This window comes from Hyla sarda, chromosome 2 (assembly GCF_029499605.1).
Source record: "Hyla sarda isolate aHylSar1 chromosome 2, aHylSar1.hap1, whole genome shotgun sequence".
Lineage (NCBI taxonomy): Eukaryota > Metazoa > Chordata > Amphibia > Anura > Hylidae > Hyla > Hyla sarda.
This window is the reverse complement of record NC_079190.1, coordinates 29,113,470-29,133,288: the sequence shown is the minus strand read 5'-3', so window position 1 is coordinate 29,133,288 and position 19,819 is coordinate 29,113,470. Positions and strand designations below refer to the sequence as shown.

The following is a 19,819-nucleotide window of genomic DNA, read 5'->3' as shown; positions in this document are numbered from 1 at the left end:
GGGAGGGGCTACTTTACAAAAATCTATGATCTGTGATTACAGAGCTCTCTACTGATTTATTCATACCCTATACCAGTGGTCTTCAACCTGCGGGCCTCCAGATGTTTCAAAACTTCAACTCCCAGCATGCCGGGACATGCTGGGAGTTGTAGTTTTGCAACATCTGGAGGTCCGCAGGTTGAAGACCACTGCCCTATACTGTACCTACCTTTACCTCTCTTCTGGACTCTCTGCAATCGGGGGACCTTTCTAACAAAAAGTATACAAACCCGGCACTTAAAGGGGTACTCCACTGGAAAACATTTTTTCTTAAATCAACTGATGCCAGAAAGTTAAACAGATTTATAAATTACTTCTGTTAAAAAAATCTTAATCCTTCCAGTACTTATCAGCTGCCGTATGATCCACAGGAATTTGTTTTCTTGTTGAATTTCCTTTTTGTCTGACCACAGTGCTCTCTGCTGACACCTCTGTCCATGTCAGGAACTGTCCAGAGTAGAAGCAAATCCCCATAGAATACCTCTCCTGCTCTGAACAGTTCCTAAAATGGACAGAGGTGTCAGCAGAGAGCACTGTGGTGAGACAGAAAGGAAATTCAAAAAGAAAAGAACTTTGTGTGGATCGGAACAGCAGCTGATAAGTACTGGAAGGATTAAGATTTTTTAATAGAAGTAATTTACAAATCTGTTTAACTTTCCGGCACCAGTTGATTTAAAAAATAAATGTTTTCCAGTGGAGTACCCCTTTAAAGGTTTTTTAAATGAACTGGTGCCGGAAAGTTAAACAGATTTGTAAATGACTTTACTATTAAAAAAAATCTTTACCCTTCCAGTACTTTTTAGCAGCTGTATGCTACAGAGGAAATTTGTTTCTTTTTGAATTTCTTTTTTTTGTCTTGTCCACAGTGCTCTCTGCTGACACCTCTGTCCGTGTCAGGAACTGTCCAGAGCAGCATAGGTTTGCTATGAGTATTTTCTCCTGTCCTGACACGGACAGAGGTGCCAGCAGAGAGCACTGTGGACAAGACAAAAAAGAAATTCAAAAAGCAAAGAGTTTTCTCTGTAGTATACAGCTGCTAAAAAGTACTGGAAGGGTAAAGATTTTTTAATAATAGAAGTAGTTTACAAATCTGTTTCACTTTCTGGCACCAGTTGATTTTAAAAAAAAAATAATAATAATGTTTTCCACCGGAGTACCCCTTTAAGGCATAAAAGCGGAGCTTCGATCTCTGTAGAATACAGCTGCTAAAAAGTACTGGAAGGGTAAAGATTTTTTAATAGAAGTAATTTACAAATCTGTTTAACTTTCTGTCACCAGTTGATTTAAAAAAAATAAAATATATAAATTTTCCACCAGAGTACCCCTTTAAGGCATAAAAGCGGAGCTTCCATCGTATTCCCAGGAGTTCCCCTTTAATGGCCTTCATTGACTCGTATTAGTGCGAGCTCTCGGAGGACGTCCTCACAGCGAAATGTCCATAATCTGAGAGAATGTTCACATCTCCAGATTTTAATTAACCTCCAGCATTCTGCGCTCCGTGCGCCGGAATATCAAGCACTGTGTATTATTTAATAAAACATAAGATTCTTATCCCGGCGGTGACTCCAGGGAAGCGGAACACCTGTTTTGCAGCAATATAATCATTTCTTCTCGACGTTGCGAACCCGGCAATCCAAATCGTAGCCCGGGCTTAGTCATTCGAAAGGTCATCGCGGAAACTGATGTAGCAGAGCCGAGGCGGCTGATTAGTGGCTTATTACCTGAATACATGACACACTGTGATATCACCAGGACAATGACAATCTCATCCCGCCTCAATTAGCTCGAGATATACGAAAAACAAAAAAACAGACAAGAGCGCAACTATGTGCCGTCACTCTGGTGGAGCCGCGGTAACCACTAGCAACAACAGAAAAAGCACAACACCTATACAGTGGTCCCTCAAGTTACAATATTAATTGGTCCCAGGACGACCATTGTATGTTGAGACCATTGTATGTTGAGACCAGAACTCTATGGTAACCTGGTAATTGGTTCTGAAGCCACCAAAATGTCATCCAAAAATAGGAAAAAGTGAGGATTAAAGAAAAATATGTAGATAACTAATATAGATAAAGCAAATCCTTAAAGGGGTACTCCGGTGAAAACCTTTTTTCTTTTAAATCAACTGGTGGCAGAAAGTTTAACATATTTGTAAATTACTTCCATTAAAAAATCTGAATCCTTCCAGTACTTCTTAGCTGCTGAATGCTACAGAGGAAATTCCTTTCTTTTTGGAACACTGATGACATCACGAGCACAGTGCTCTCTGATGACATTTCTGTCCATTTTAGCAACCGTGCATAGCAGATGTATGCTAAGGGCAGCATGGTGGCTCAGTGGTTAGTACTGCTGCCTTGCAGCGATGGGGCCTTGGGTTCAAATCCCACTAAGGACAACAATAAATAAAGGGTTATTATTATTATAATAACGTCAGCAGAGAGAACTGTGGTCGTGATGTCATCAGAGAGCATTCCAAAAAGAAAAGAATTTCCTCTGTAGTATTCAGCAGCTAATAAGTACAGGAAGGATTAAGATTTTTTAATAGAAGTAATTTACAAATATGTTTAACTTTCTGCCACCAGTTGATTTAAAAGAAAAAAGGTTTTCACCGGAGTACCCCTTTAAATATAAAAGTAAAAAAGATCTGCTGGGAGCTGTAATCACTGTCTATGCCAGTTTTTCCCAAGCAGGGAGCCTCCAGCTTTTGCAAAACTACAACTTCCAGCATGCCCGGACAGCCTTTGGCTGTCCGGGCATGCTGGGAGTTGTAGTTTTGCAACAGCTGGGGGCACCCTGCTTGGGAAACACTGGTCTATGTAGAGGACAGGAGCTTCTTCAGGGTCCTGCACAGTACACGCAATGGGGGAGATTTATCAAGACCTGTCCAGAGGAAAAGTATCCCAGTTGCCCATAGCAACCAGTCAGATCGCTTCTTTCCTTTTTAGCAAGGCCTCTGTAAAATGAAAGAAGCGATCTGATTGGTTGCTATGGGCAACTGAGCAACTTTTCCTTTGCACAGGTTTTGATAAATCTCCCCCAATTTCCTAAAAAAGTAACATGGAGCCTCCCTCACCTGGTGTCCAAAGGAGCAGCTAACCCTGGTACAGGTAAAGAGTACAGAACATGTAATACATCCCTGTACTGTAGGGGGCGCTACCAGACACCAGTCAGTGCATGCACTTCAGTAATACAGGGGTTTTACCAGTGAAATGCCCATTCTGATTGGTCGGTTCTTCCAGCCATTGAAACATTTCAAAGATCTGGACTGTCTGTAGAATTGTATGTTGAGTCTGGTTTCAACTTACAATGGTCCAGATTGTATTACAGACTAGTATTGTACACAGGCGGTACAACAGAGCGGAGTTAGATACAGAAGATAGTCCTGTACTATATAGAGAGACTATCACACTCTAGTGTCATACACAATGTTATGTAAAGAAGATACACCGCTACAGACTAGGGTGATATAAGACGAATGTTACAGACAGGCGGTATACACAATGTTACAGACAGGCGGTATACACAATGGTACAGAAAGGCGGTATACACAATCTTATAGACAGGCGGTATACACAATGTTACAGACAGGCGGTATACACAATGTTACAGACAGGCGGTATACACAATGTTATAGATGTCAGACTAGTGTTCAACACATTTATGATATGATGGAGTATTATTATACACTGATATGACGGAGTATTATTATACACTGATATGATGGAGTATTATTATATACTGATATGATGGAGTATTATTATGATACACTGATATGATGGAGTATTATTATATACTGATATGATGGAGTATTATTATATACTGATATGATGGAGTATTATTATACACTGATATGATGGAGTATTATTATGATACACTGATATGATGGAGTATTATTATATACTGATATGATGGAGTATTATTATATACTGATATGATGGAGTATTATTATACACTGATATGATAGAGTATTATTACACACTGATATGATGGAGTATGATTATATACTGGAGTATTATATGGGGGTATTATTATATACTGATATGATGGAGTATTATTATACACTGATATGATGGAGTATTATTATACACTGATATGATGGAGTATTATTATATACTGATATGATGGAGTATTATTATACACTGATATGATGGAGTATCATTACACACTGATATGATGGAGTATGATTATATACTGGAGTATTATATGCGGTATTATTATATACTGATATGATGGAGTATTATTATAGACTGTATGATGGAGTATGATTATATACTGATATGATGGAGTATTATTATATACTGATATGATAGAGTATTATTATACACTGATATGATGGAGTATTATTATATACTGATATGATGGAGTATTATTATACACTGATATGAAGTAGTATTATTATATACTGATATGATGGAGGATTTTTATATACTGATATGATGGAGTATTATTATACACTGATATGATGGAGTATTATTATACACTGATATGATGGAGTATTATTATATTCTGATATGATGGAGTATTATTATATTCTGATATGATGGAGTATTATTATATACTGATATGATGGAGTATTATTATACACGGATATGATGGAGTATTATTATATACTGATATGATGGAATGTTATTATATACAGATATGATGGAGTATTATTATACACTGATATGATGGAGTATTATTATACACTGATATGATGGAGTATTATTATGATACACTGATATGATGGAGTATTATTATACACTGATATGATGGAGTATTATTATGATACACTGATATGATGGAGTATTATTATACACTGATATGATGGAGTGTTATTATATACTGATATGATGGAGTATTATTTTACACTGTATGATTGAGTATTATTATGCACTGATATGATGGAATGTTATTATATACAGATATGATGGAGTATTATTATACACTGATATGATGGAGTATTATTATACACTGATATGATGGAGTATTATTCTATTCTGATATGATGGAGTATTATTATATACTGATATGATGGAGTATTATTATACACTGTATGATGAAGTATTATTATACACTGATATGATGGAGTATTATTATACACTGATATGATGGAGTATTATTATATTCTGATATGATGGAGTATTATTATATACTGATATGATGGAGTATTATTATATACTGATATGATGGAGTATTATTATATTCTGATATGATGGAGTATTATTATATACTGATATGATGGAGTATTATTATATACTGATATGATGGAGTATTATTATACACTGATATGATGGAGTATTATTATATACTGATATGATGGAGTATGATTATATACTGATATGATGGAGTATTATTATATTCTGATATGATGGAGTATTATTATATTCTGATATGATGGAGTATTATTATATACTGATATGATGGAGTATTATTATACACTGATATGATGGAGTATTATTATATACTGATATGATGGAATGTTATTATATACAGATATGATGGAGTATTATTATACACTGATATGATGGAGTATTATTATACACTGATATGATGGAGTATTATTATGATACACTGATATGATGGAGTATTATTATACACTGATATGATGGAGTATTATTATGATACACTGATATGATAGAGTATTATTATACACTGATATGATGGAGTATTATTATATACTGATATGATGGAGTATTATTATACACTGTATGATTGAGTATTATTATGCACTGATATGATGGAATGTTATTATATACAGATATGATGGAGTATTATTATACACTGATATGATGGAGTATTATTATACACTGATATGATGGAGTATTATTATGATACACTGATATGATGGAGTATTATTATACACTGATATGATGGAGTATTATTATACACTGATATGATGGAGTATTATTATACACTGATATGATGGAGTATTATTATACACTGATATGATGGAGTATTATATACTGATATGATGGAGTATTATTATATACTGATATGATGGAGTATTATTATATACTAATATGATTGAGTATTATTATATACTGATATGATGGAGTATTATTATACACTGATATGATAGGGTATTATTATATACTGATATGATGGAGTATTATTATACACTGATATGATGGCGTTGTTACGCCGAGCGCTCCGGGTCCCCGCTCCTCCCCGGAGCGCTCGCTTCTCTCTCGCTACCGCAGCGCTCCGGGCAGCTCCACTGACCCGGTGCGCTGCGATACCGTCTCCAGCCGGGATGCGATTCGAGATGCGGGTAGCGCCCGCTCGCGATGCGCATCCCGGCTCCCGTACCTGACTCGCTCTCCGTCTGTCCTGTCCCGGCGCGCGCGGCCCCGCTCCCTAGGGCGCGCGCGCGCCGGGTCTCTGCGATTTAAAGGGCCACTGCGCCGCTGATTGGCGCAGTGGTTCCAATTAGTGTGTTCACCTGTGCACTCCCTATTTATACCTCACTTCCCCTGCACTCCCTTGCCGGATCTTGTTGCCATTGTGCCAGTGAAAGCGTTTCCTTGTGTGTTCCTAGCCTGTGTTCCAGACCTCTTGCCGTTGCCCCCGACTACGATCCTTGCTGCCTGCCCCGACCTTCTGCTACGTCCGACCTTGCTTCTGTCTACTCCCTTGTACCGCGCCTATCTTCAGCAGTCAGAGAGGTTGAGCCGTTGCTAGTGGATACGACCTGGTCACTACCGCCGCAGCAAGACCATCCCGCTTTGCGGCGGGCTCTGGTGAAAACCAGTAGTGACTTAGAACCGATCCACTAGCACGGTCCACGCCAATCCCTCTCTGGCACAGAGGATCCACTACCTGCCAGCCGGCATCCTGACAGTAGATCCGGCCATGGATCCCGCTGAAGTTCCTCTGCCAGTTGTCGCCGACCTCACCACGGTGGTCGCCCAGCAGTCACAACAGATAGCGCAACAAGGCCAACAGCTGTCTCAACTGACCGTGATGCTACAGCAGCTACTACCACAGCTTCAGCAATCATCTCCTCCGCCAGCTCCTGCACCTCCTCCGCAGCGAGTGGCCGCTTCTGGTCTACGACTATCCTTGCCGGATAAATTTGATGGGGACTCTAAATTCTGCCGTGGCTTTCTTTCGCAATGTTCCCTGCACTTGGAGATGATGTCGGACCAGTTCCCTACTGAAAGGTCTAAGGTGGCTTTCGTAGTCAGCCTTCTGTCTGGAAAAGCTCTGTCATGGGCCACACCGCTCTGGGACCGCAATGACCCCGTCACTGCCTCTATACACTCCTTCTTCTCAGAAATTCGAAGTGTCTTTGAGGAACCTGCCCGAGCCTCTTCTGCTGAGACTGCCCTGTTGAACCTGGTCCAGGGTAATTCTTCCGTTGGCGAGTACGCCGTACAATTCCGTACTCTTGCTTCAGAATTATCCTGGAATAATGAGGCCCTCTGCGCGACCTTTAAAAAAGGCCTATCCAGCAACATTAAAGATGTTCTGGCCGCACGAGAAATCCCTGCTAACCTACATGAACTCATCCATCTTGCCACTCGCATTGACATGCGTTTTTCCGAAAGGCGTCAGGAGCTCCGCCAGGATATGGACTTTGTTCGCACAAGACGTTTTTTCTCCCCGGCTCCTCTCTCCTCTGGTCCCCTGCAATCCGTTCCTGTGCCTCCCGCCGTGGAGGCTATGCAGGTCGACCGGTCTCGCCTGACACCTCAAGAGAGGACACGACGCCGCATGGAGAATCTCTGTCTGTACTGTGCCAGTACCGAACACTTCCTGAAGGATTGTCCTATCCGTCCTCCCCGCCTGGAAAGACGTACGCTGACTCCGCACAAGGGTGAGACAGTCCTTGATGTCTACTCTGCTTCTCCATGTCTTACTGTGCCTGTGCGGATATCTGCCTCTGCCTTCTCCTTCTCTACTATGGCCTTCTTGGATTCCGGATCTGCAGGAAATTTTATTTTGGCCTCTCTCGTCAACAGGTTCAACATCCCAGTGACCAGTCTCGCCAGACCCCTCTACATCAATTGTGTAAACAATGAAAGATTGGATTGTACCATACGTTTCCGCACGGAGCCCCTTCTAATGTGCATCGGACCTCATCACGAGAAGATTGAATTTTTGGTCCTCCCCAATTGCACTTCCGAAATCCTCCTTGGACTACCCTGGCTTCAACTCCATTCCCCAACCCTGGATTGGTCCACTGGGGAGATCAAGAGTTGGGGGCCCTCTTGTTTCAAGGACTGCCTAAAACCGGTTCCCAGTACCCCTTGCCGTGACTCTGTGGTTCCCCCTGTAACCGGTCTCCCTAAGGCCTATATGGACTTTGCGGATGTTTTTTGCAAAAAACAAGCTGAGACTCTACCTCCTCACAGGCCTTATGATTGTCCTATTGACCTCCTCCCGGGCACTACTCCACCCCGGGGCAGAATCTATCCTCTGTCCGCCCCAGAGACTCTTGCTATGTCGGAGTACATCCAGGAAAATTTAAAAAAAGGCTTTATCCGTAAATCCTCCTCTCCTGCCGGAGCCGGATTTTTCTTTGTGTCCAAAAAAGATGGCTCTCTACGCCCTTGCATTGACTACCGCGGTCTTAATAAAATCACGATAAAGAACCGCTACCCTCTACCCCTCATCTCTGAACTCTTTGATCGCCTCCAAGGTGCCCACATCTTTACCAAACTGGACTTAAGAGGTGCTTATAATCTCATCCGCATCAGAGAGGGGGATGAATGGAAAACGGCATTTAACACTAGAGATGGACACTTTGAGTATCTGGTCATGCCCTTTGGCCTGTGCAACGCCCCTGCCGTCTTCCAAGACTTTGTTAATGAAATTTTTCGCGATCTCTTATACTCCTGTGTTGTTGTATATCTGGACGATATCCTGATTTTTTCTGCCAATCTAGAAGAACACCGCCAGCATGTCCGTATGGTTCTTCAGAGACTTCGTGACAATCAACTTTATGCCAAGATAGAGAAATGTCTGTTTGAATGCCAATCTCTTCCTTTCCTAGGATACTTGGTCTCTGGCCAGGGACTACAAATGGATCCAGACAAACTCTCTGCCGTCTTAGATTGGCCACGCCCCTCCGGACTCCGTGCTATCCAACGTTTTTTGGGGTTCGCCAATTATTACAGGCAATTTATTCCACATTTTTCTACCGTTGTGGCCCCTATCGTGGCTTTAACCAAAAAAAATGCCAATCCTAAGTCCTGGTCTCCTCAAGCGGAAGACGCTTTAAACGGCTCAAGTCTGCCTTTTCTTCGGCTCCCGTGCTCTCCAGACCTGACCCATCTAAACCCTTCCTATTGGAGGTTGATGCCTCCTCTGTAGGAGCTGGAGCGGTCCTTCTACAAAAAAATTCTTCCGGGCATGCTGTTACTTGTGGTTTTGTTTCTAGGACCTTCTCTCCGGCGGAGAGGAACTACTCCATCGGGGATCGAGAGCTTCTAGCCATTAAATTAGCACTTGAGGAATGGAGGCATCTGCTGGAGGGATCAAGATTTCCTGTTATTATTTACACCGATCACAAGAACCTCTCCTATCTCCAGTCTGCCCAACGGCTGAATCCTCGCCAGGCCAGGTGGTCTCTGTTCTTTGCCCGATTTAATTTTGAAATTCACTTTCGGCCTGCCGATAAGAACATTAGGGCCGATGCTCTCTCTCGTTCCTCGGATGCCTCGGAAGTTGAACTCTCTCCGCAACACATCATTCCTCCTGACTGCCTGATCTCCACTTCTCCAGCCTCCATCAGGCAAACTCCTCCAGGAAAGACCTTCGTCTCTCCACGCCAACGCCTCGGAATCCTCAAATGGGGTCACTCCTCCCATCTCGCAGGTCATACAGGCATCAAGAAATCTGTGCAACTCATCTCTCGCTTCTATTGGTGGCCGACTCTGGAGACGGATGTCGTGGACTTTGTGCGAGCCTGCACTGTCTGTGCTCGGGATAAGACTCCTCGCCAGAAGCCCGCTGGTTTTCTTCATCCTCTGCCTGTCCCCGAACAGCCTTGGTCTCTGATTGGTATGGATTTTATTACAGACCTACCCCCATCCCGTGGCAACACTGTTGTTTGGGTGGTCGTTGATCGATTCTCCAAGATGGCACATTTCATCCCTCTTCCTGGTCTTCCTTCAGCGCCTCAGTTGGCTAAACAATTTTTTGTACACATTTTTCGTCTTCACGGGTTGCCCACACAAATAGTCTCGGATAGAGGCGTCCAATTCGTGTCAAAATTCTGGAGGGCTCTCTGTAAACAACTCAAGATTAAATTAAACTTTTCTTCTGCATATCATCCTCAATCCAATGGACAAGTAGAAAGAATTAACCAGGTCTTGGGTGATTATTTACGACATTTTGTTTCCTCCCGCCAGGATGATTGGGCAGATCTTCTACCATGGGCCGAATTCTCGTATAACTTTAGAGTCTCTGAATCTTCCTACAAATCCCCATTTTTCGTGGTGTACGGCCGTCACCCTCTTCCCCCCCTCCCTACTCCCTTGCCCTCTGGTTTGCCCGCGGTAGATGAAGTGACTCGTGATCTTTCCACCATATGGAAAGAGACCCAAGTTTCTCTTTTACAGGCTTCATCTCGCATGAAAAAGTTTGCCGATAAGAAAAGAAGAACTCCCCCCATTTTTGCTCCCGGAGACAAGGTATGGCTCTCCGCTAAATATGTCCGCTTTCGTGTCCCCAGTTACAAACTGGGTCCACGCTATCTTGGTCCCTTCAAAGTCTTGTGCCAAATTAATCCTGTCTCTTACAAACTTCTTCTTCCTCCTTCTCTCCGTATTCCTAATGCCTTTCATGTCTCTCTTCTTAAACCACTCATCATCAACCGTTTCTCTCCCAAATTAGTTTCTCCCACTCCTGTCTCCGGTTCTTCTGACGTCTTCTCAGTGAAAGAGATACTGGCCTCCAAGACGGTCAGAGGAAAAAAGTTCTTTTTGGTGGATTGGGAGGGCTGTGGACCTGAAGAGAGATCCTGGGAACCTGAGGACAACATCCTAGACAAAAGTCTGCTCCTCAGGTTCTCAGGCTCTAAGAAGAGGGGGAGACCCAAGGGGGGGGGTACTGTTACGCCGAGCGCTCCGGGTCCCCGCTCCTCCCCGGAGCGCTCGCTTCTCTCTCGCTACCGCAGCACTCCGGGCAGCTCCACTGACCCGGTGCGCTGCGATACCGTCTCCAGCCGGGATGCGATTCGAGATGCGGGTAGCGCCCGCTCGCGATGCGCATCCCGGCTCCCGTACCTGACTCGCTCTCCGTCTGTCCTGTCCCGGCGCGCGCGGCCCCGCTCCCTAGGGCGCGCGCGCGCCGGGTCTCTGCGATTTAAAGGGCCACTGCGCCGCTGATTGGCGCAGTGGTTCCAATTAGTGTGTTCACCTGTGCACTCCCTATTTATACCTCACTTCCCCTTCACTCCCTCGCCGGATCTTGTTGCCATTGTGCCAGTGAAAGCGTTTCCTTGTGTGTTCCTAGCCTGTGTTCCAGACCTCCTGCCGTTGCCCCCGACTACGATCCTTGCTGCCTGCCCCGACCTTCTGCTACGTCCGACCTTGCTTCTGTCTACTCCCTTGTACCGCGCCTATCTTCAGCAGTCAGAGAGGTTGAGCCGTTGCTAGTGGATACGACCTGGTCACTACCGCCGCAGCAAGACCATCCCGCTTTGCGGCGGGCTCTGGTGAAAACCAGTAGTGACTTAGAACCGATCCACTAGCACGGTCCACGCCAATCCCTCTCTGGCACAGAGGATCCACTACCTGCCAGCCGGCATCGTGACAGGCGTATTATTATACACTGATATGATGGAGTATTATTATACACTGATATGATGGAGTATTATTATACACTGATATGATGGAGTATTATTATACACTGATATGATGGAGTATTATTATATTCTGATATGATGGAGTGTTATTATATTCTGATATGATGGAGTATTATTATATACTGATATGATGGAGTATTATTATATACTGATATGATGGAGTATTATTATACACTGATATGATGGAGTATTTTTATACACTGATATGATGGAGTATTATTATACACTGATATGATGGAGTATTATTATATACTAATATGATGGAGTATTATTATACACTCATATGATGGAGTATTATTATATTCTGATATGGTGGAGTATTTTTATATACTGATATGATGGAGTATTATTATACACTGATATGATGGAGTATTATTATACACTGATATGATGGAGTATTATTATACACTGATATGATGGAGTATTATTATATTCTGATATGATGGAGTGTTATTATATTCTGATATGATGGAGTATTATTATATACTGATATGATGGAGTATTATTATATACTGATATGATGGAGTATTATTATACACTTATATGATGGAGTATTTTTATACACTGATATGATGGAGTATTATTATACACTGATATGATGGAGTATTATTATATACTGATATGATGGAGTATTATTATACACTCATATGATGGAGTATTATTATATTCTGATATGGTGGAGTATTTTTATATACTGATATGATGGAGTATTATTATACACTGATATGATGGAGTATTATTATATACTGATATGATGGAGTATTATTATACACTGATATGATGGAGTATTATTCTATTCTGATATGATGGAGTATTATTATACACTGATATGATGGAGTATTATTATATACTGATATGATGGAGTATTATTCTATACTGATATGATGGAGTGTTATTATATACTGATATGATGGAGTATTATTATACACTGATATGATGGAGTATTATTCTATACTGATATGATGGAGTATTATTATATACTGATATGATGGAGTATTATTATACACTGATATGATGGAGTATTATTCTATACTGATATGATGGAGTGTTAATATACACTGTATGATGGAGTATTATTATATTCTGATATGATGGAGTATTATTATATACTGATATGATGGAGTATTATTATACACTGATATGATGGAGTATTATTATACACTGATATGATGGAGTATTATTATATACTGATATGATGGAGTATTATTATACACTCATATGATGGAGTATTATTATATTCTGATATGGTGGAGTATTTTTATATACTGATATGATGGAGTATTATTATACACTGATATGATGGAGTATTATTATATACTGATATGATGGAGTATTATTATACACTGATATGATGGAGTATTATTATGATACACTGATATGATGGAGTATTATTATACACTGATATGATGGAGTATTATTATATACTGATATGATGGAGTATTATTATACACTGATATGATGGAGTATTATTATACACTGATATGATGGAGTATTATTATATTCTGATATGATGGAGTGTTATTATATTCTGATATGATGGAGTATTATTATATACTGATATGATGGAGTATTATTATATACTGATATGATGGAGTATTATTATACACTGATATGATGGAGTATTTTTATACACTGATATGATGGAGTATTATTATACACTGATATGATGGAGTATTATTATATACTAATATGATGGAGTATTATTATACACTCATATGATGGAGTATTATTATATTCTGATATGGTGGAGTATTTTTATATACTGATATGATGGAGTATTATTATACACTGATATGATGGAGTATTATTATACACTGATATGATGGAGTATTATTATACACTGATATGATGGAGTATTATTATATTCTGATATGATGGAGTGTTATTATATTCTGATATGATGGAGTATTATTATATACTGATATGATGGAGTATTATTATATACTGATATGATGGAGTATTATTATACACTTATATGATGGAGTATTTTTATACACTGATATGATGGAGTATTATTATACACTGATATGATGGAGTATTATTATATACTGATATGATGGAGTATTATTATACACTCATATGATGGAGTATTATTATATTCTGATATGGTGGAGTATTTTTATATACTGATATGATGGAGTATTATTATACACTGATATGATGGAGTATTATTATATACTGATATGATGGAGTATTATTATACACTGATATGATGGAGTATTATTCTATTCTGATATGATGGAGTATTATTATACACTGATATGATGGAGTATTATTATATACTGATATGATGGAGTATTATTCTATACTGATATGATGGAGTGTTATTATATACTGATATGATGGAGTATTATTATACACTGATATGATGGAGTATTATTCTATACTGATATGATGGAGTATTATTATATACTGATATGATGGAGTATTATTATACACTGATATGATGGAGTATTATTCTATACTGATATGATGGAGTGTTAATATACACTGTATGATGGAGTATTATTATATTCTGATATGATGGAGTATTATTATATACTGATATGATGGAGTATTATTATACACTGATATGATGGAGTATTATTATACACTGATATGATGGAGTATTATTATATACTGATATGATGGAGTATTATTATACACTCATATGATGGAGTATTATTATATTCTGATATGGTGGAGTATTTTTATATACTGATATGATGGAGTATTATTATACACTGATATGATGGAGTATTATTATATACTGATATGATGGAGTATTATTATACACTGATATGATGGAGTATTATTCTATTCTGATATGATGGAGTATTATTATACACTGATATGATGGAGTATTATTATATACTGATATGATGGAGTATTATTCTATACTGATATGATGGAGTGTTATTATATACTGATATGATGGAGTATTATTATACACTGATATGATGGAGTATTATTCTATACTGATATGATGGAGTATTATTATATACTGATATGATGGAGTATTATTATACACTGATATGATGGAGTATTATTCTATACTGATATGATGGAGTGTTAATATACACTGTATGATGGAGTATTATTATATTCTGATATGATGGAGTATTATTATATACTGATATGATGGAGTATTATTATATACTGATATGATGGAATATTATTATACACTGATATGATGGAGTATTATTATACACTGATATGAGGGAGTATTATTATACACTGTTATGATGGAGTATTATTATATTCTGATATGATGGAGTATTATTATATACTGATATGATGGAGTATTAATATATACTGATATGATGGAGTATTATTATACACTGATATGATGGAGTATTATTATACACTGATGTGATGGAGTATTATTATACCCTGTATGATGGAGTATTATTATACACTGATATGATGGAATATTATTATACACTGATATGATGGAGTATTATTATATTCTGATATGATGAAGTATTATTATATTCTGATATGATGGAGTATTATTATACACTGATATGATGGAGTATTATTATACCCTGATATGATGGAGTATTATTATACACTGTATGATGGAGTATTTTTATACACTGATATGACGGAATATTATTATATACTGATATGATGAAGTATTATTATATACTGATATGAAGGAGTATTATTATTATACACTGATATGCTGGAGTATTATTATATACTGATATGACGGAGTATTATTATACACTGATATGATGGAGTATTATTATATTCTGATATGATGAAGTATTATTATATTCTGATATGATGGAGTATTATTATACACTGATATGATGGAGTATTATTATACCCTGATATGACGGAGTATTATTATACACTGATATGATGGAGTATTATTATATTCTGATATGATGAAGTATTATTATACACTGATATGATGGAGTATTATTATACCCTGATATGATGGAGTATTATTATACACTGTATGATGGAGTATTTTTATACACTGATATGACGGAATATTATTATATACTGATATGATGAAGTATTATTATATACTGATATGAAGGAGTATTATTATTATACACTGATATGCTGGAGTATTATTATATACTGATATGACGGAGTATTATTATACACTGATATGATGGAGTATTATTATATTCTGATATGATGAAGTATTATTATATTCTGATATGATGGAGTATTATTATACACTGATATGATGGAGTATTATTATACCCTGATATGACGGAGTATTATTATACACTGATATGATGGAGTATTATTATATTCTGATATGATGAAGTATTATTATACACTGATATGATGGAGTATTATTATACCCTGATATGATGGAGTATTATTATACACTGTATGATGAAGTATTTTTATACACTGATATGACGGAATATTATTATACACTGATATGATGAAGTATTATTATATACAGATATGAAGGAGTATTATTATTATACACTGATATGCTGGAGTATTATTATATTCTGATATGATGAAGTATTATTATATACTGATATGACGGAGTATTATTATACACTGATATGATGGAGTATTATTATATTCTGATATGATGAAGTATTATTATACACTGATATGATGGAGTATTATTATACCCTGATATGATGGAGTATTATTATACACTGTATGATGGAGTATTATTATATACTGATATGACGGAGTATTATTATACACTGATGTGATGGAGTATTATTATATACTGATATAATGGTTATATAGAGTTATACACAGATATCTGGTGTTATACACAGTTAGTTATATATAGTTATACACAGATATTTGGTGTTATATACAGTTAGTTATATAGAGTTATACACAGATATCTGGTGTTATACACAGTTAGTTATATATAGTTATACACAGATATTTGGTGTTATATACAGTTAGTTATATAGAGTTATACACAGATATCTGGTGTTATACACAGTTAGTTATATAGAGTTATACACAGATATTTGGTGTTATATACAGTTAGTTATATATAGTTATACACAGATATTTGGTGTTATATACAGTTAGTTATATAGAGTTATACACAGATATCTGGTGTTATACACAGTTAGTTATATAGAGTTATACACAGATATTTGGTGTTATATACAGTTAGTTATATAGAGTTGTACACAGATATCTGGTGTTATACACAGTTAGTTATACCCATATATCTGGTGTTATACACAGTTAGTTATACACAGATATCTGGTGTTATATACAGTCAGTAATATAGAGTTATACCCATATATCTGGTGTTATACACCGGTAGTTATATACAGTTATACCCAGATATCTGGTGTTATACACAGTCAGTTATATATAGTTATACCCAGATATCTGGTGTTATACACAGTCAGTTATATATAGTTATACCCATATATCTGGTGTTATACACAGGTAGTTATATACAGTTATACCCATATATCTGGTGTTATACACAGGTAGTTATATATAGTTACACCCATATATCTGGTGTTATACACAGGTAGTTACATATAGTTATACCCAGATATCTGGTGTTATACACAGGTAGTTATATATAGTTATACCCAGATATCTGGTGTTATACACAGGTAGTTATATATAGTTATACTCATATATCTGGTGTTTTACACAGTCAGTTATATACAGTTATATCCATATATCTGGTGTTATACACAGGTAGTTATATATAGTTATACCCATATATCTGGTGTTATGCACAGTTATATATAGTTATACCCATATATCTGGTGTTATACACAGGTAGTTATACATAGTTATACCCATATATCTGTTGTTATACACAGGTAGTTATATACAGTTATACCCATATATCTGGTGTTATACACAGGTAGTTATACATAGTTATACCCATATATCTGTTGTTATACACAGGTAGTTATATACAGTTATACCCATATATCTGGTGTTATACACAGGTAGTTATACATAGTTATACCCATATATCTGTTGTTATACACAGGTAGTTATATATAGTTATACCCATATATCTGGTGTTATACACAGGTAGTTATATATAGTTATACCCATATATCTGGTGTTATACACAGGTAGTTATATATAGTTATACCCATATATCTGGTGTTATACACAGGTAGTTATATATAGTTATACCCAGATATCTGGTGTTATACACAGGTAGTTATACCCATATACCTGGTGTTATACACAGGTAGTTATATACAGTTATACCCATATATCTGGTGTTATACACAGTCAGTTATATACAGTTAAACCCATATATCTGTTGTTATACACAGGTAGTTATATACAGTTATACCCATATATCTGGTGTTATACACAGTCAGTTATATATAGTTATACCCATATATTTGGTGTTATACACAGGTAGTTATATACATTTATACCCATGTATCTGGTGTTATACACAGGTAGTTATATATAGTTATACCCAGATATCTGGTGTTATACACAGGTAGTTATACCCATATACCTGGTGTTATACACAGGTAGTTATATACAGTTATACCCATATATCTGGTGTTATACACAGTCAGTTATATACAGTTATACCCATATATCTGTTGTTATACACAGGTAGTTATATACAGTTATACCCATATATCTGGTGTTATACACAGTCAGTTATATACAGTTATACCCATATATCTGTTGTTATACACAGGTAGTTATATACAGTTATACCCATATATCTGTTGTTATACACAGGTAGTTATACCCACTTATCTGTTGTTATACACAGTCAGTTATACACAGTTATACCCACTTATCTGTTGTCATACACAGTCAGTTATATAGAGTTATACCCATATATCTGTTGTTATACACAGGTAGTTATACCCATATATCTGTTGTTATACACAGGTAGTTATACCCACATATCTGTTGTTATACACAGGTAGTTATACCCACATATCTGTTGTTATACACAGTCAGTTATACACAGTTATACCCACTTATCTGTTGTCATACACAGTCAGTTATATAGAGTTATACCCATATATCTGTTGTTATACACAGGTAGTTATACCCATATATCTGGTGTTATACACAGGTAGTTATACCCACATATCTGTTGTTATACACAGGTAGTTATACCCATATATCTGGTGTTATACACAGTCAGTTATACACAGGTAGTTATACCCACATATCTGTTGTTATACACAGGTAGTTATACCCATATACCTGTTGTCATACACATCCCCGGGGGTCTCACCTGAGTTCCTCAGCTTCCTGTTCTTCAGCACGGACACTATGACCAGGAGGCTGCCCAGGATGTCCACCACTGTGGTGACGATCAGCACCCCGGACAGCGCCGTCACCAGCCACACAGCCCGGGGCTCCGCCGCCTGCACCTCTGCCCTGTCGGGGGCGCAGCAGTTCCTGGAGGAGGACGCATTGTGCAGCATCTCTACCGCCGCCTCTCTGCCGCCTCCTCTCCGGTCACATCCCGCCCGATAACCGGGCGCCAGCCGACAACTTGTCCGCTCCCCGCCCGCGCCGACTGTGGAACAGGTAGATCGGTGTCCATGGACCGGGAGAAGGGGCACATGTTTAAAGCATCAGCTGACAGTTTGGGGAGGGAGGGGTGGGGGCTCCTGGCTTTAGTATTCGGGGGGCTTCACAGTCAACTGGGGGAGATAAGGAGAGAAAAGTGTCAGATCATCAAAAGTCCAGAGGAGGAGAAGCAGGATGGAGGAGGTGACAGGAGTCCCCAGCACCTCAGGTGTAAGGAGAGTGTCAGCTGCTCAGGAGGAGGATCTCCACTGGAATGTCTGTGTGCAGAACAACTGCCTCAGCTCTGCTACATCATACTGGGAGAATAGGTGTTGGTTTTTATTTATTTATTTATTTTCAACTGCATTGAAAAAAAACTAAGAAATGCAAATCCTTATAGATAGCAGAGATGAGTTTGATGTCACCACATTGATGATCCTACAAGGGTGATCCTAAAACAGAAACAGCTTCAGCTCTGCTGCATCTCACTGGGGGAGC

General features: G+C 38.2%; 1 protein-coding gene across 1 annotated transcript in view; it reads right to left on the bottom strand.

Annotated features, from left to right (window-relative positions):
- Window positions 1-19,554, bottom strand: part of MTNR1B (melatonin receptor 1B) — a 302,631-nt gene extending 283,077 nt beyond the window's left edge. Inside the window, exon 1 of the mRNA XM_056561452.1 lies at window positions 19,041-19,554. Coding sequence (XP_056417427.1) covers window positions 19,041-19,233 — 193 coding nt within the window. The 5' untranslated portion in view covers window positions 19,234-19,554. The remainder of the gene's footprint in view (window positions 1-19,040) is intronic.
- Between the last annotated feature and the right edge of the window lie 265 nt (window positions 19,555-19,819).